This window comes from Narcine bancroftii, chromosome 2 (assembly GCF_036971445.1).
Source record: "Narcine bancroftii isolate sNarBan1 chromosome 2, sNarBan1.hap1, whole genome shotgun sequence".
In the NCBI taxonomy this organism is placed as follows: domain Eukaryota; kingdom Metazoa; phylum Chordata; class Chondrichthyes; order Torpediniformes; family Narcinidae; genus Narcine; species Narcine bancroftii.
This window is the reverse complement of record NC_091470.1, coordinates 82839556-82858459: the sequence shown is the minus strand read 5'-3', so window position 1 is coordinate 82858459 and position 18904 is coordinate 82839556. Positions and strand designations below refer to the sequence as shown.

Genomic DNA, 18904 nt, shown 5'->3' with positions numbered 1-18904 from the left:
TTGCAGGGGAAAATTGGTTGGTTGGGGTTGGGAGTTGGGTTTTTCCTCCTTTGCCTTTTGTCAGTGAGGTGGGCTCTGCGGTCTTCTTCAAAGGAGGTTAGAGCTAGATAAAATAGGGGAGAAGGTACCAGAACATATACTTTATAAGTGGGATGAAAAACTGGTGCAACACAGAAGTTCACCAGTACTGCACCATTTGCTCAACATTTGGAAGAAGATTCACATAGAAAGGAAAAAAAACAAATGACCAACTACCAAAATTATTATTGATGCAAAATCAACTAATCCCTTTCACAATAGATAACCTTTCCTTTAGAGAATGGAAGACAAAAGGGATCAAAAGAATAGAAAATTGTTTTTTGGGAAATAATTTATTATCTTTTGAACAAATGAAGTACAAATAGTACAATGTTTGCATACCACCAACTGAAAACCTACTTGAAGGACAAATTGGGAAACAGCTGAGGTTACCAGAAGGAAGCAGCTTTGAATATGTCATTACAGACACAATGATAATTAAAAGATTTATAACTAACATGTACATCAAGCTGCAAGAAAAAGAGAACGATGAAATAAGATATAAACCCAAACAAAAGTGGGAACAAGATCTAAACATAAAGATAAAAAATGAAAAATGGGAAAAGCTATGCTCCAGAACTATGAGAAATACAATAAACACGAGCTTACGCATGATACAATATAATTGGTTACACAGGCTATATACCACGCCCCAAAAGTTAAATAAATCTGATACCCAACAGTATCAGATAGATGTCTTCACTGTAAGAAGGAAATGGGAACAACAGTACATGCAATTTGGGCATGTGAGAAAGTGGAAAAGTTTTGGGAAGATCTAAATCAGGTATTAAATAAAATCACAAAAAGCAACATACCAAAAAATCCAGAGATCTTTCTTCTAAGTAATATAAGAAGTAAAAAACTTGGCCTCAATTTGGATGAAGCTCAAAAAATTTTTATTATGATAGCCTTAGCTGTAGCAAAAAAATGTATGTCAACCTGGAAATCAGAAGAGAGCCTGAGAGTACAGCAATGGTACATAGAAATGAATAAATGTATTCCATTGGAAAAATTAACATATAATTTAAAAAATAAAGTCATAGTATTCGAACAAATTTGGGAACCGTACATGGAACACAACAGAGAGGGCCTACCGCGGACCTCCACCCCCTAAAATGACAGAATGAGAAGACGAAATTATCTGAAGTGTGTAAAAGTAGATGACACAATTTTCTTGTTTATTTTAATTGTGTGATGACATTGTTTAATGGATTTATTTTATTGTACATGTTGAATGTTTAGTGGGTAGGGAGGGGAAAAGGGGAGAAAATGACACTATGTATATTCAAGAGGGAAATGTTTGTGTGTATATTGGTTAATATGTTTCATAGTGTGAAAAATTTAAAAAAAAATTAAAAACATGATACTGGTTATTGTAATGGTAATTCAAAGACAGCATAAAGAACAATCTAAATTGTTGAGTCTCATTTCTGCAGGTTGTAAATCACTTTAAAAAAAAATCATATTTCAATAGGTTTAATTCCCATATTCTAACTTTTTCATATCCATTGGCAAAACACAAAAATCTGCAGACACCGTAGTTGACGTATAAACACAAAGCTGGAGAAACTCAGCAGGTCAAGCAGTCCTTTATGCAGCAAAGGTGAAAATACATAATCGATGTTTTGGGCTTGAGCCCTTCATCAAGGTATGGAAAAATGTCAGCAGGCATCCAAACAAGAGAGTGGGGGGAGGGGTGGTCGCAAAGGCAGGAGGTGATAGGTGGAGAAGGGAGGGGACAGCAGCGATCAAGGGGAGGAGGGATGTGAACTAACACTTCACTTGTATATCCACAGTATTGATTTACTGCATCTGATGCTCCCTTTGTAGCCTCTACATCAGAGAGAATGGGCGCAGCTTGGGAAATTGTTTTGTTGAACGCCTCCGCTTGGTCCGCATCATTACCTCCCAGTAGCCAACCATTTTAGTTCTGTGTCACACTCCTACACTCATGTCTGTCCACGGCTTTATGTACTGTTCCACCAAGACCACCTGCAAATTGGAGGAACAACACCTGATTTTCTGTTTGGACACCTTCCATCCAGATGGCATTAACATCGGCTTTCCCAGTTTCTGCTAACCTGCTCTCCTCTTTTCTCCTCCCTCCCTTCACCTAGCTATCCCCTTGATCACTACTGTCCCCTCCCTCCCTTCTCCACCTATTACCTCTTGCTTTTGCGAACACCTCTCCCCCTACTCTTTTGTTCAGACAACTGCCGACATTTTTCCATACCTTGGATGAAGGGCTCGAGTCTGAAATGTCACACAGCTTTGTGTTTCTCTTTTTAATATTATTTATTTATATGCCTCATGTGACTGATTCAATCTCCTTTCTGCCAGCTTTCCAAATTCTCATTAATGTTATTAAGTTCTAGACATGTTGCAGCCTCCATTGTGCCTTTATCAGCTCAATTTAAGCAGGTTACAGGGTCAATAGAGAATTAAATCCTTTAAGGCTGAGAGCATGAAAGGATTGCTGAAAAACATCATTCATCTTTGCAAGAGAGGATGAAGCAAATGGAACAGAAGAGAAGACTCAAGATTCTGATGAGGAAAAATGGAGAGGAAGGAACTATAAATATCTTGCTATCAAAGTTTACAAGTCATGCATTTCAGCTATGATGTATCCTAGTTTCCTGAGAAAAACATGAGCAAAAGTCCTGGAGTGATCCTGGCGGCCAGAGGAATTGCAAATGTTACATCCCTATTCTAAACAAAAAGGATTAAGCTGCAGGTACCAGTCGAACCTTGTAATTAGTGGTGAGAAAATTCCCAGATCGATTGCCATGCACAAATTTAAAATTGGGTGACACAACTCAATAAAAAGAGTTCTCTCAGGATCCTGGTCAATATTACTTGCTCAACCAAGTGCAAAAACTTCAACTTCATGGGTGTCAACATCTCTGAAGATCTGTCCTGGGGCTATCATGTTGATGCAAACGTGAAGGCGGTTCGCCAGCAACTATACTGTCCCGCATCGGAATTGTCAGCCACAAACGAGCCTGCAGCTGACGTGGACTTTTACCCCCTCCATAAATCTTCGTCCGCGAAGCCAAGCCAAAGAAAGAAGAAACTTCGTAAAATGTTTGAGGAGATTTAATAGGTCACCAAAGACTCCCAAATTTGGAGAACATGCTGACTGATTGCATCACTGTCTGGTACGAAGATGCCAATGCACAGGACAGGAAAAGGTGACAGAGAGGTGTGAACTCTGCCAGCACCATCATGGGCATTAATCTTCACTTCATTAAGGTCATCTACAAGAGGCAGTGTCTCAAGAAAGGGCCCTCACCACTCAGGCTGTGCCCTCTTCTCACTGCTACCATCAGGAGGGGTATATCCACTGGTACAAGAACAGTTTCTTCCCTTCTACCATCAGATTTCTGAATGGACAACGAACCACAGACACTAACTTGCTTTTTCTCTTCTTCTGCACTAACTTATTTTTAAAAACTGTAACTTATTGCAATTTTTGCACCTGCAATGCTGCCACAAACAACTTATTTCTTGACATGTGCATGACTATAAATTATGATTCTGGATGGTTTTATTATAGTTTACATCCTGAAACTCCCACTGAAATAAAGTAAAACCTGCTATACAGAGACAAATGTAAGAGGATCATCAGATAAATACTACACTATACAATACACACATACAAATTTTCGTATTTTATATCTTACAGCACAAGAGACCAAATCGACCATTGGATCCAAGTTGGATCTCAGAACATTTCCATCAGTCACTTTTTTCTATGGCCTCTCTCTCACAGATGTCAATCAACTCTCCAACAATAGTAAAACACGAAATTCTGCAGATATCGTGGTTGGAGTAAAAACACAATGTTGGAGAAACTCAATAGGTCAAACAGTGTATTTTATAAAGATAAGATTATTTTAATTGTACCACAATGCTCAATTAACCTACCAACATGTGTAGGTGGTAGAAACGAGGAAAACCCACACAGCCAGAGGTTGAACGTAGAGGAGTAACAACATTAGGCAGCATCCATGGAAGATGATGGATAGTCAATTTTTGGGCTGAAACCCTCTACAGGGATTCCTGAATGTTGGTCCAACTTAATCTACTGCATTTGGTGTACCCTCCTTTACATCAGTAAGTCCAAATGCCAAACACCTACATGGGTCCAAGCTTGAACTCCCAGGAGCCAACCATGCAATCCCTTTACCATTCCCACACAGACACCGGACCTCAGCCTGGTGCATTGCCAGGATGAACCTAGTACTGTTTTTACTTTTCTAACTCCGTCCGACGTTCCCAATAGTCTCTCCCATTACCCGTCTCTCTGGTCAATCACTCGTAGCCCCACCCCAGCTTCTTTCCCCTTTGGAGTCCAGTTGATATCGCCTTTGGTCTTTGATAAAGAAATATCTCGACCTCAAACATTTCTATCCACGGACGTTGCGTGTCATGTCTAGTTCCTCGAGGATCTCACTGTCTGCTAGAGGATTTAATGTTTGTTGAAGATGAGAGATTCGAATTTCGGACAAAAAGTGGAAAGGGAACAAGACGCTTTCGGACGCAGTCCTATTTAGGTTAACGTCTGTCACACTCCAATTTGCAGACACCCTGGACAAGTCACTGATCAACTTTTTTTTTTAAAAAGTGCTTTTCAATTAACTCCAAGAGAATCCACCGGGGAAATATCCCTCCACAGAAAGTAAACATTTCATCACCTCTGGCTGCCCCTCACCAATGCAGTTACTAACCCCTGGGTTGAAATGAGACTTTTACAATGGAGGTCCGAATACAGATTGGGTTGTTCCAGGGTGGGCCTGGCCTTTGGCTGACCCAAGACCCCCGCCAGTTGCTGTTGCCCTCCTCCCAACTACCACACAGCTACAGTCAAGGCCACTTTACCCGGATCTCTTCCTTCTCGTCGACCAGGAGGAAACTGTTGGTCACCTCGATTGGTGATCGAAGCCGTTCCTCGGGCCCGGAGCCGGCCTCGGGCGGCGGGGGATAGTTGAGTAGCGGGTGTTTGCGCCGGTTGGCGTGATTACGGCGCTGGCACTCGGCGCACAGGTTGAGTCGGCAGCTCTGGCATCGGGAGCTGGCCCTGGGCCGCTCGGCGGGGCCGGGTCCCGACGCCGAGTTGCGGCACTGATCGCAGTAAGGGACGTGCCCTGGCTGCAGGCGCCTCCGTTCGTGGTCGGCGAAGCGCGGCTGGGCGTGGAGCTGCTGCTCGCAGCAGGCGCACTGCAGACTGCCGCACTCGTCGCACTCGAAGGCCGCCTCGGAGCCGCTGCAAACGTAGCTCTCCTGGCAGCTCAGGCCCGAAGCGGATACGACACCCGAGCCGCTGCCGGGCTTATCCGGCGTGTTCTGGCCGCTCATTTCTCCCCAGGAAGCTCGGCCGAGCTCTCACAGCCCGAGCCTCCACCCGCTGACTTTCCGCAGAAGCACCGTCAGGCACGATACCGGGCGCCGCTGTCCCCGCCACGGAGCATGCGCTGCGCGGGGCTTCATGGGAAATGTAGTCCCATTGGGGAAGCTCTGCGAGGGAAAGTTGGCTGAATCTCGTGAAGGCCGGGCAGTGTCTCTAGAGCAGAGAACGGGAGCGACGTTTCGGGTAATTGAACTTTGATAAAAGTTATAAATAAAAATGTTTTAAATTGCAAGAGGAGAATAAAGGGAGAGTGGGGTGTTGGAAACAAGCGAGTAACTAGGGGTGTTTTTGAAGAAAAGTGCTTTTCTCTTTCAACTTCTTTAATCTCAAATCTGGTGTGGTAAAAAGCAACCAACTTTTTGGGCCCGAGTCCGTCGTCAGGAGTCTGGAAAAAGAGATTTGAATTAAAAAGGTGGGAGGGACGAGGAGAGACAAGAGGGGAAGGAGCATAGGCTAACAGGTGGAAGGGTAGAAAAGACAAAACGCTAGAAGAGGGCGAAGAAGGGCAGTGCTCTGAGAGAAGGAAAGGAAGGGGAGCTAGAGGAAAGGAGTAGGAGAAGAGATAGACCGGGGGAAGTTGAGTGGAGGCCAATATTGATGACATCTGGTTGGAGACTGCAAAGTGTTGTTCCTCCAATTTGCTGGTGGTCTCAAATTTGCAATAGACGAGTCTATGGACAGACATTGTGAATATGGAATTAAAATGTTTGGCCACTGGGAGGCCCTTGCATGAGGTGGGTGGTCGCTGTCTTGCCCAGGGTGGAGGAATCTAAAACTAGAGGACATAGGATTTAATGTCTGAGGAGACGTATTTTAAAGGGGTGACATCTTTGCACAGAGGGTGTTGGGTATATAGAATGAGCTGCCATAGGATGTGGTAGAAGTGAGTACAATTACATTTAAAAGACATCTAAATGGGTACATGGACTGGCATGGAGGTGGGAAAGGGCTGGATTTAATGTTGTAGAACTCTATGACTTGTCTGGTCTGCACATAAAACAAAGTTTTTCACTGAATCTCACTACATGAGACAAGAAACAATTCAAGTTGTCAATTAAGAGCTGATCAGCAGGTCCTGGTTGTAGCACAAACAAAAGCTCTCACGACTGGAGGAAGAATAACTCGCTTTTATTAGCTTATAACAAAGAGTAGGGTCTTCACTAGGGCTTTGGGTTTAGGCGAGAAGCCTGGGTTATATATGGGTAGATGGGGGAGGAGCCAACCATCTGCACAAGCCATCCCCAGTGAATCTCTGTTTACTGTATTCACCCCTTCCTGCAGAATTAGAGACTGCAGATGAAGACAGAACGCAGACTCAGTTAAAAAAAACAAATCAGTTTATATATTTATATATATATATTTTTTTTTTATTTATTTTTTTTTTTAAATACATTTATTTACAGATTTAAATAATCTGGGGGTCTGTAAATCCTGGAGGAGCACCTCAGCACTAGTGAGCCTTGGGCCTCCTGGTCCCCTCATAGATGAGTCTCAGGCAAGCCAGAAAGCAAACTCCTCAGCAGTATCTGGAGACAGAGGGTCGATCAGGAGCATACTCGGCTTGAGCAGTGCTTCCATCTTCGTGTTAGAAAGCTAATAAAATTGTAGTGTGAATAAAAACTCTCATGATTGGAGGGAGAGCACACACTTTTATTAGCTTATAACAAAGGGTAGGGTCTTACATGGTCTTCGGTAGGGCTCTGGATTTAGGCGGGAAACCTGGATTATATATGGCCATCTGCACAATCTATCACCAGTGAATCTCCGTTCACTGCACTGGTATTCATTCTTAAAGAGTAAAACCAACTGTGTTTTGAGCTAACTAATGTTATAGAAAAGGTTCAATAACCCATTGGTTCTTCTGGCAAGGATGTGATAAACCTCCACATCAGTGTAGTCATGAGATAGAGTGTGCAGAAAGGACATGAGCTTCAATGGGCTTCAATGGAGTGACCAACAGTGGCCCCAGATGGAGGCCCAAGGAGACTGCCTGTGCGCTACTAGAAAACCAGCTTAACTGTTCTGAGAGGTGCCCCAAATCAAGCCTGAGTGTCAGCAGTGTCCTGTGGTAATTTTCTTTTTTACAGAGACATTGGGGTGAGCTTTAGATCTGCTAATCTGCCCAGGAATTTTGAGTTCATGATGTCCAGGAAGAACTGCAGCTGCAGATGAGAAATGGGCAATTCCTCTCACTAACCACCCAGCACCTGGAACCAGGCACGTGGCAACTAGCCTGAACATGCCACCAGACAGTAGCCTGGACCTGGTAGACATTGGACACTAAGTAAACATCAGGATATAATTCCTGATCAAGATCCATGGCCAGATTTCACGGATGCACAAGGCTCCTCATCATCATGGCTGTTCCTCGAGGTCGAGGATGATCATCTTTGTTCCTATGGGCTCTCGTGGCTTATAAGTCCAATCTTAGAGAGTGGCCCACTGAGCAAAGACATCTGTCTGTGTATTTGTTTAACATGTACTTAATGTTGCACTCCAAGAAGTACACAATATTTCACAAATCAATCAACTAGTTCCAATGGCATGAAAACCATGACAATTGGAGCTGATGGATTTGTTGCAGCCATTGTCTCTCTTCACAGCCATTGAGTTCAAAGTAACTTTGTCTGTCTGTTCCACCATTGAGATCTTGGTTGGATTGTTCTTTGTCAAGGACCTCACCTTTGATGGCCCTACCAGGAGCATAGCTCTAGATGGCATTGCTCTAAGGATCTCAGGACCACACAAGCTTCTCCACCATGACAAGGTAACAATCCACAGAGAAGGTACAAGGCTACAGTAGTGCTGGATTTAGGCCTGTCACTTGCAATATGGTGGTGTAGTACTCATAGGGACAGGAACTGTCATGGTGCTCTACTGTGGGACAGTATTGGTGGGGACCATATAACCAAATACAGCACAGAACAGGCCAGTTTGGCCCTACTAGTCCCCACCCTCCTAGTCCCACTGACCAGCACCTGGTCCATACCCCTCCAATCCTCTCCCCTCCATGTAATTATTCAGTCTTTCCTTAAATGTAAATAACGTCCTTACTTCAACCACCTCTGCCAGAAGCTTATTCCACATCCCAACCACACTTTGTGTGAAGAAATTTCCCCTCATGTTCCCCTTATAATTTTCCCCCTGCAATCTCAAACCATGGCCTCTGGTTTGAATATCCCCCACTCTGAATTGAAAAAGCCTATCCACGTTGACTTTCTCTGTCCCTTTTAAAATCTTGAACACCTCCATCAAATTCCCCCCTCAATCTTCTACGTTCCAGGGGAGTCACGTGATGGAGTAGTGGCCGGACGGTGAACTCCAGCCCTCTCCAGAAAAGTCGGGAAAAACAAAGGAAAACACAAAGGCACAGAAATAAAAGTTACAGAAAAGTGAGTATAAAGGTGGAAAGAAGATGGCGACAAAAAAAGAAAAATTGAAAGCAACGGTAAGAAGAGAGGAAGAGAAGACAAAGGAGGAAAAAGGTGAAGGCCTTACCTGTCCGAAGAGGCCCACTGCGGAGAGAGAAACCCGCTCCCTCAGGTCGGTAAATAATGGACTACAAAAATGGCTCGCAGAGCCAAGTAAAAGTGCGCAACCGCGCATGCGCGATACTTCGCGCATGCGCGATGCGAATGAAAAAAAACACACCGACGGGAGGGGGGACCAGCTGGGGAGTCGATCTCCACAGCCGGCAACGACAGCTGCAGAACACCTGCAGCAAGAAGAGACCACAGAAGACAATAGAAACAAGAAAGAAGAGGAGGAAAGGGCACCAAAGAAACAACAGATGGTCAACCCAGAGGAAGAAGAAGAGGAAGAGTACAGGGAAATAGAAGAAGAAAAGAAAGGCAAGGTAAAGGATATACTTGCTCTTATTAAAGGATACATGGAGTCATTTAAAGAATGGCAAACACAGGAATTTAAGGATTTAAGAAAAAGAATAAACAACACAGAAGAGAAAATAAATAAAATCGAGATGACCTTAACAGAAATGGGAAAGAAAATGGACAAGATGGAAGAGCGGGCAGTAGCAGCAGAAATGGAGGTAGAAGACTTAAAAAAGAAATTGGAGAAATCTAATAAAAAAACTAAAGAGACACAAGAACTACTAGCTCAAAAAATAGATACAATGGAAAACCATAACAGAAGAAATAACATAAAGATAGTGGGCCTTAAGGAAGATGAAGAAGGCAAGAATATGAGGGAGTTTATAAAAGAGTGGATCCCTAAGACCCTAGGATGTCCAGAACTACAGCAAGAAATGGAAATAGAAAGGGCACATAGAGTATTGGCCTCTAAACCACAACCACAACAAAAACCAAGATCTATTGTAGTAAAATTCCTAAGATATACTACAAGAGAAAAGGTACTGGAGAAAACAATGGAAAAAGTAAGAGAGGGCAACAAACCACTGGAGTATAAAGGGCAAAAAATCTTCATTTATCCAGATATAAGTTTTGAACTCCTAAAGAAGAGAAAAGAGTTCAATACAGCAAAGGTGATTTTATGGAAGAAAGGGTATAAATTTATACTAAAGCATCCTGCGGTATTGAAAATATTTATTCCAGGACAACAAAACAGACTATTCTCGGATCCAGAAGAAGCACGAAAATTTGCAGAACAATTACAAAAATAGACTGAGGGAGGAAGACGGGTAATAAGAGTAAAAATGATCACGATTGATATGTATGTGGGTAAAGACAAAAATAGACTGAGGGATGAAGACGGGTAATGAGAGTAAAAATGATCACGATTGATATGTATGCGGGTAAAGAGGTATAAGAGTGAATAGAGACAATGAGCATACATGAATGTATCTGTACTTAGAGGAAAATATAGATAGTATAGACAAGAATTAATAAGGGAAGGTAATGGAATAGAGAGAATAAGGAGGGAATTAAAAGAGTGACCTTTGTGACATATGAAAAGTGAAATCTTTTCTGGGGGGGGCGGGGTGGGGGGAAATAGCGGTCACTGCAAAATCAGTTGACGCTTGCGAGTGGATTCGCAAATCCAAATGGAGAGGGGAGATGTGGTTGTCCGACAAGGGATAAAGGACAACTCAGGAGGTGAAGGGGAGATTGGGGATAAATAAGATAGAAATAGGAAATGTTGGATGTTGTAGAAATGTTGTCTTATAAAGAGTTGAAAATAAGAAAACAGAAATGGAAAAGGAGGAAAGGTAATGATGGAAAAACGGAAAGAGAAGATAAACAAAATATAAAAGGGCTACGCTGAACTATATGTCTTTAAATATTAATGGAATACATAACCAAATTAAAAAGGAAGAAACTACTAAATTTAAATGAATAAATGTATTCCATTAGAAAAAATAACATATAGGTTAAGAAATAATATTGAAATATTCGAACAAGTATAGGAGCCTTACATTAAATACAATAGCGAAAACCTACCGGGGACAAACATTACCTAAGTTGATGGAAGGAGAAGGAAAGAAAAGAATGGACTCAGTAGAATTTCTGGTGTAATTTTGTTGAATGACAACATTGTCTGACTGGCTTAATGCAACCTAGATTGTATACCTAAAATGGATGAGAGGGGGGGGTGGGGGGGTGGCTTGGGAGGAGGGGGGGGGAGAAAAAGTCACTGTATATGTGTGAAAAAGAAATAGTGTATATCATGGCTAATGTGGTTTATGGTGTGAAAAATAAAAAAATTAAAAAAAAAAAAAAAAATCTTCTACGTTCCAGAGAAAAAAGCCCCAGGCTGCTCAACCTTTCTCTGTAACTCAAACCCTGACATCCTGTCAACATTCTCATGAACCTTCTCTGCACTCTCTCTATTTTGTTTAAATAGAAATTATCTCACTAATACAGGGGTATAATGCTAGTGGAGGAAATTCTATCACTGTATAATACTGGGGTATACTACTGGTGGAGACAGGTCTATTGCAGTATTGATGGGTGTGGGTCTGTCTATATAATAGTGGGATACAATATTGGTAGGGACTGTATAACACTGGGCAAGATAAGATGTATACAATGGTCTGTCACTGTTTAACAGGGTACAGTAATCCTTGGGATAGGTCTGTCAATGTACAACAATGGGGTATATTACTGGTAGGGATGGCTTGGACACTCAGTAAACCTGAAGTACTGTATAAGTGGGGATGGATCTGTCACAGTGTCAAAATGGAATGCAATACAGGTGAGATCAGGTCTATGATCTATAAGACAAATGGTCATAATGGAGAGGTTCTTAGAATGCACTCAGGTTTACTTCCTTTCTCAATATGTTCCATGGCCAAGGTGGAAGGATACCATGTCAGCTCTTGGTAATGAATCACAAGTGCCCTGAAGTGACCTGCTTGGGAGTAAGTGATAATAACATTGTTAGGTTTACTTTGGAAATCGATTGTCTAAAGTGAATGTGTTGAACTGAAAATTAGAATGTTTCAAAAGGACAGAATTTAGATTAAATGATTAAAGAAAAAAACGAATCAAAGTACCATCATTGAGAGATATTTAAGAACAGATGTTAGATATTGTAAACAAAAATGCAAGTTGTAGTGTTCCAATAACTCAGTGTGCAGGGTTTGGTGTAACAAAGACAGGTTGAGAGTAAAGAGTAAAGAACAGTTAAAACAGTGAAAGGGCATCATCTTTTGCCAATGACAGGTCATTTTAACAGCAGGAAAGGAATTTATCCTTGAATCTGGAGGTTCATGTTTTTAAGCTTACGTATCTTCTGCCTGACAGAATTGGGAAGACAGAGTGAGACAGAAGCAGGATGGGTCCTTTAATATGTTACAAAGTGAGAGTGATGAATACAGAACTAGGAATTATATTCTTAAATTAAAGGGTAGGATATTCAGGACATAAATGAGGAGGAATTTATTCTCTCAGAGGGTGGTGGATCTTCAGAATTTCCCACCATGAAGCACAATGGAGGTTCAGTCATTAAGTGGACAGGGCAATGGCCATTGTTTCCATGGACTTAAGCAAAATTTTGGACAAGGTCGCAGATGATAATCTGGTCCTACCATCCAAGGATGAGATCACATGGGATCCAATGTTGAACTGGCCAATTAGATAGATGATTGGTTCAATCGTGGGATTGAGAGGGAGGTGGTGGAGGGATGTTTTTCAAATTGGAGTACTGTGACTGGCAGTGTACAGCAGGATGGTGCGAGTTCCACTGTTGTTTGACACATAAGCCGTATATATGCATGTAATAATCAAATTTTATGGACCAATTTTTGGGGTAAAATTTAGAGATTTAATTATTACATGCATACTACTGTGTTAAGTGCCTGTATCATTCAAAGTGTCAGGAGCTCGGGTGGGTGGGACCAGGTGATAAGCCCACATTCGATGCCTTGGGAGTGCAGTTGGGGCCTAGGTAAGAGTCCACAGTCAGTGTTTTGGGAGCTTGGCAAGGTGGGCAGCTGAGGTAAGGATCTGCGGTACGGTTGTCAGGAGCTCAGATGGATGGGCAACCGAAACAAGGGTCCATGGTTGGGGTGTTGGGAGCTTGGATGGGCAGGCAGCTGGAGCCAAAAATAGGGAGTCGACTTTTACTCACGATATATGGAAAGTACCAGATTTTGGGGCCAAAAATAGGGATTGACTGTTACATGGTATCAACTATTACAGCGTATATACAGTATATAAACAATTTGGATGTGAATGTAGGTAGCACAATAAGGAAGTTTATGGATGACACCAAATTAGGTGGGGTGGTAGACAGTGAAGAAGGTTGCCTAACACTACAAAAGGGTGTGGATCAACTGGGAAAGTGGGCCAAGAAATGGCAAATGGAACTTAACTCCGATAAATGTGGAGTGATGCTGTCTGGGAGACTAAACCAGGGCAGGACACACCCTGTGAATGACATGACCCTGAGGAGTATTGTAGAACAGAGAAAGCCAGGGGCCTAAGAATATAGTTCCCTGAAAATGGCAACACAGCTGGAAAAAGGGGTGAAGAAAACACATGGGATGTTTACTTTCATTTGGCGGGGCACTAAATTCAAGAGTTGGGATGTTATATTACAAGATGTTGGTGAGGCTGCATCTGGAATATTGCTCTGGTTGCCATGCTATAGGGAAGATGTGATGAAGCTGGAAAGGGTACATAAAACAAGAATGTTGCCAGGACTGGAGATCTTGAGTTATGACCAGGGTTTGGATTGGCTGGGACTGTTTTCCCTGCACCATAGGAGGCTGAGGGGTGACCTAACAGAGGTTTATAAAATCATGAGGAGTACAGATAAGATAAACAATCTTAGTTTTATTTTCTCCCCAGATTAGGGGAATCTTAAACTAGAGGTTGTAGTTTAAGATGACAGGGAAAGATTTGAAGGGAACTTGGGAGGCAAATTTTTCTCACAGAATGTGATGGGTATGAGAAATTAATTGGTAGAGGTGGGTTAAATTAGAACATTTAACAGGCATTTTGATAGGTAATGGATAGGAACAGTTTAAAGGGATATGGGTGAAACACAGACCAATGCAACTGGCTCAGGAAGGCACTTTGCCAGCAAAGTGAAGGGCTCTTTTCCACACTGTAGAAAAAAAATGACCAATTTACTACACTGAAAGCAAAGATGGCTGGATTTCTAGATATCAGAGGTATCAATGAAAGTGGCAAAAGGACATAAAAACTGCATTTTAAATAAAATTATGGACGATGAGCTGGAGTTCAGACCATGGATCAGATCATTCAAAGTTGAAAGTCAGCACTGGTTCAAACAAACAAAGCATCTCCTGCTCTATTATTTCCTTAATGACCTACAATGGCTCCTCGTTGAGCAAACCTTTGATTTTAAATTCTCACCTTGATTTCAGTTTTCTCCAAACTCATCCCTACCCATTTTTATACTCTATCTGTGGGTTTTAACTCCTTGGTATAATTCTCCTCAACCAACCAATTTTCCCTTGCAACCGCTGCAATCGTGTCTGCCTGTCCCGCATCGGACTTGCCAGCCACAAACGAGCCTGCAGCTGACGTGGACTTTTTACCCCCTCCATAAATCTTCGTCTGCGAAGCCAAGCCAAAGAAAAAATAATTCTCCTCCGCTAAAACTTTCTGACACTTCTGAAATATCTAGACAAACCCAGATTGCCATTCAAAGCTTAATCTAAGCAGCAAACATTTCACCTCTCTTGAATCCACTGCCTCAACTTGGACCTTGCACTGTCTTAATTGCACTTTTCTCCAAAACCCTCTGTAACTCATGTTTAAGTTTATTTGTCCAAAATATCTAGTACAGTGAGAAGTGTTCTGTGAAATGATCTCTAACATTCAGATGACCATGAAAAGAACACAATTACAGAGTATAAGATTAAAATGAAAAGAGAGGTCAATTCACACAAAGCAAGGGCAGTGTGATCACATTGATGTGGGGTTCATTCAGGAGCATAATGCCTGTGGGCAAGAAATTGTCCATAAACCCATTGGTGTGTGCTTTCACTCTTTTAAGCCTTCTCCCAGGTGAGGGCCAGGAAAAGAGAATGTGTACAGGGTGTGATGGGTCTTTCAGTATGTTGGCTACCTTTCCCAGGATTCCTTAGAGGGGAGGGATGTTTGCATGATGCTCTGAACTGCATTCACTACCTCCTATAGATTATTCTGATCTTCAGAAGAGCACTTTACCATTCTGTGAGATATCCAGCAAGTCTGCTTTTGATGGTGCACCCTCTCCTGAGTCAAGATTATTGTAGGAACAAATCAGTTAGTAGAAACTATCTTTTCAAGTTCAAGTTTATTATCATCTGCCTGTACTTATACAATTTATGAAATAACATTTCTCTGGACCATGGTGAACACCTACACACACAATACACAACACAGTAATCACATAAATACATACAGATATAATTTAAAATAAATATATCTATAAATATTTTGGGATGATTTACTTGGTTACAGGATACAGTTCATCAATCTCACAGTTTATGGAAAAAAGCTATTTTCCAACCTGCTAATTTGATGCTCCCGTACTTCCTCCTTGATGGTAGTGGGTCAAAGATACTTTGTGCTGGATGGAAAGAGCTCCCAGTAAATATCATCAATTGAGGAAAGGAAGACCTCAGTAATCTTTTCACTGTGGTCTCCTTTACCACTTCTACCCACAACTGATCTAATTCTCAACAATTTCTTCGCACGAGCTATGAAATCCATTGCTTCATTGAGCTAAATAGTCATCTGGCCTAATGTGGGAACCTGAGATATTTTCCTCTGAGAGAAAGTGTGTGAAAGTTGTCACTGTATTTAGTTTAAAATGCAGTGACGGTTTAAGAAATGGGAAGGAGTTGATGAGTTGTATAGTTCAATTTTTTATCATAGGCTGAAATCTGGTAGTGTTGCATTAGATAATTTTCTTTGGCTTGGCTTCGCGGACGAAGATTTATGGAGGGGGTAAAAAGTCCACGTCAGCTGCAGACTCGTTTGTGGCTGACAAGTCCGATGCGGGACAGGCAGACACGATTGCAGCGGTTGCAGGGGAAAATTGGTTGGTTGGGGATGGGTGTTGGGTTTTTCCTCCTTTGCCTTTTGTCAGTGAGGTAGGCTCTGCGGTCTTCTTCAAAGGAGGTTGCTGCCCGCCAATAGTGTTGTGTTATTTCCTGTATTTTGTTAGCTTGACACTCTATATTAATTTGCTGCTACGTTTTCCTTGAATTGTGTTACATTCATTTTATATATTTTAGTTAGGTTCAAGGTATCATGGGCTGCTCCATTAGATTGTGTTAGAATTACAAAATCATAGAATTGTAAAGTTGTGAAAAGAGAGATTTCAGCCTACAAAGTCTTTGCCAGTTCCTCATGGAACAATTCAACCAGTCCCATTTTACCATTCTTTTCCCTGCAAATTCTTCTCCAAGTGCCTATCCAGTTCCCAATTGAAGACACTGATTTTATTCCTACCTCCTGCTCAGACACAGAATTTATATCCACTCCAAGCAAAAATTGAAATAAGTGAATTGCAGATTTCATGTTAACTGTAGCTTCATAACCCTCTCATTTATTCATTAGTGGCACATCATGAATTATTTTCATAACTGAAAATCTGATACTGTTTCCATAATTATTTTTTTGTTTCCCAGATCATATTAATTGATAATTGTATTTAACAAATTTCTCTACTTGAATTGATAAATTTATTGATCAAACTTCTCTACCTCAATGTTCAACCTGTCAATACCCAATCAGTCATCACCAAATATCTCAGCATTCAACACACCAACAACTGAATCTGATCTGCCAACACACAACCTCCCAGCATCCAACCCATTCACACCAACCTGTCAACCCAACCTGTGACAATTTTCCATTGGCCAATAACTGATCTCTCAGTTATTGGTCTTTGGATTTCAAAGACAAAAAGAAGAGTAGAGAAAATCATAATTTTTTTTAAAAACTTCAGATCAGGCAGCACTGATGAAAAGAGAAACAGAATTAAGGTTTCTAAGAAAGATCATCAACCACAAACATTGTTAGGTTATTGAGCATCGACCAGAAACATTAGGTTTAGATATTGCTCGAATTGCTGACTATTTTCAGTTTTTATTTAGTAAAGTCAGGATGAACAGTGCAGATGTGCTGTTGATTGTAAAAAAAAACATGGCCCAAGCTGAAGTCACTACCCAATTTAGCCCTGTTGTATACCGTCTGTTCTGAATGTGTATGGTTCTAACATGTACGGTGGTGGTTTAAAGTGGAGGAATTCGTGCTCTTTTAGGATTTAGCCTTCATCCTAAGATTATACTGAACTCTCTAGGACCAGAGCCATTGACACTTTCAGTGGTGATGCTCACAGCACTGTAATACAGCACCATTCATGCATCAACTGGCCTGATGAGTGTTAGCTCTGATCAGACAAACTTTTGTACCAAGAAAAAGAGAACCAACACGCACAAAGATGAAGTTAAAACATGTTTTGCCTGCTCTCTGAATCCATACTTCAGTACAACAGGTAGTGCAAAAACAAAAGTACAGTGTATAGCTTTGTAGAGAGTACAGTAAAAGTAGGTCAAGGGCTGCAAGGAGGGAGTGTGGGTGAGAGTAAGGGTTATCTTTTATTAAAAGATTGAAGAGTCTGATAACAGTGGGAAAACAACTGTCCTTGAATTTGATGGTGCATATTTTTACACATGTATTTTCTCCCCAACAGGAGGATGAAAAGAGAATGTGACGGGTCCTCTAATATGTTGGCAGCTTTCTTGATACAACGGGAGGTACAGATGTAGTCGATAGAGGGAAGATTGGTTTGTGTTATGGCCTTAAATGTACTCATAACTCTCTGGAGTTTCTTTTCAAAGCAGTTCCCATACTGAGCTGTGATACATTCAGATAGGATAATTTTTGTGGTGCATTTATGAAAATTAGTAAAAGCTGCAGGGGAGATGCCAAATTTCTTTGTACTTTTGAGGAAATTGCTCCCTCCTGCCGGAAATTATATACAAGTGGAGGAATTCGCTGTTGATACCACAGTAACTTGCTGAAAAAGTTTGGATTTGCAAACTTTGACATGATTTCTTCACACGTTAGAAGCTTAAAGTGTTCTCTCTTTATTGCCCTGTTTAGATCTCTTGGATCCAGGCAAATTCTAAGCTTTCCATTCTTTTTGTCCACAATGACGAGTGAACTCACCCACTCCATTGGCTCATCAATCTTCTGAATCACGTTCAGGCTTTCCATCTTGTCCAACTCTGCTTTTAGATGCTTTTGAAGCACAAATGGAACTTTTCTGCATGGATGTATTATCGGTGGCAAATGTTTATCCACTCTGATTGTTCTTCTCCTGGAAGGCAGCCGAGACCCTGAAATAGGTCATTGAACTCTTTCATGATTTCATCATAGACTGTTTCTCCTTCGCTTTCCACAACGAGGACTCTTTTTTCCAGGTTCAGTTTCTCACAGGCTGTTAAACCTAGTATGACCTGTACATCCTTTGTCCTTGTGTTTCACTTTGACCATGCCTTCTCCTTGTACTGGTATATCAGTACCTGAATATCCTGTCACCTTCACTTTTGGTCTCAGTCTAATCTTCTTAAAATCAATGTCTGATATTACATTAATTTGTGCTCCAGTATCCAATTTAACTAAAATGTATATGTCATTCACTTTTAATCTCAACATCCAGTCTCTGTTTTCTTTCTTGTTTTCAGTCACAACATCTGCATAGAATTCCTCTATCTCCCTTTCATCTACTGCATGAATCTTGCTTTGTTGCACTTGGTTCCTACAGCAACGGGCATAATGGTTGCTTTTGTTGCACAGAAAGCATGTTTTACCATATGCTGGACACTTTTTTGGTATGTGTTGTGTACCGCATTGATGACATAGCTTTTGATTGTCCCTTTCATTTTTATTCACTGGCCACCCCTCTCTTTCCACTTTTGCATGCTTTTTGTTAAATGGTTTATGTCTGTTCTTGCTCACTGCATCC

At 41.4% G+C, this 18904-nt stretch overlaps 2 protein-coding genes across 11 annotated transcripts in view; one reads left to right on the top strand and one right to left on the bottom strand.

Annotated features, from left to right (window-relative positions):
• Positions 1-5540, bottom strand: part of zfyve1 (zinc finger, FYVE domain containing 1) — a 50799-nt gene extending 45259 nt beyond the window's left edge. Inside the window, exon 1 of one of the 2 annotated variants that reach the window (XM_069917282.1) lies at positions 4960-5540. In XM_069917282.1, the coding sequence (XP_069773383.1) occupies positions 4960-5436 (477 nt within the window). In that variant the 5' untranslated portion in view covers positions 5437-5540. Of the gene's footprint in view, positions 1-4005; positions 4934-4959 lie in introns of those variants that run through there. The other variant, XM_069917283.1, reaches the window with a different exon arrangement.
• Positions 5541-5593: 53 nt separating this feature from the next.
• The window catches only part of rbm25b (RNA binding motif protein 25b), a 100691-nt gene continuing 87380 nt past the window's right edge, over positions 5594-18904 (top strand). For 4 of the 9 annotated variants that reach the window (XM_069917273.1, XM_069917280.1, XM_069917271.1 and 1 more), the window contains exons 1-2: positions 5594-5671; positions 17627-17690. In XM_069917273.1, the coding sequence (XP_069773374.1) occupies positions 17631-17690 (60 nt within the window). In that variant the 5' untranslated portion in view covers positions 5594-5671; positions 17627-17630. Of the gene's footprint in view, positions 5672-11771; positions 11826-17626; positions 17691-18904 lie in introns of those variants that run through there. The other 5 variants (XM_069917278.1, XM_069917277.1, XM_069917270.1 and 2 more) reach the window with 4 other exon arrangements.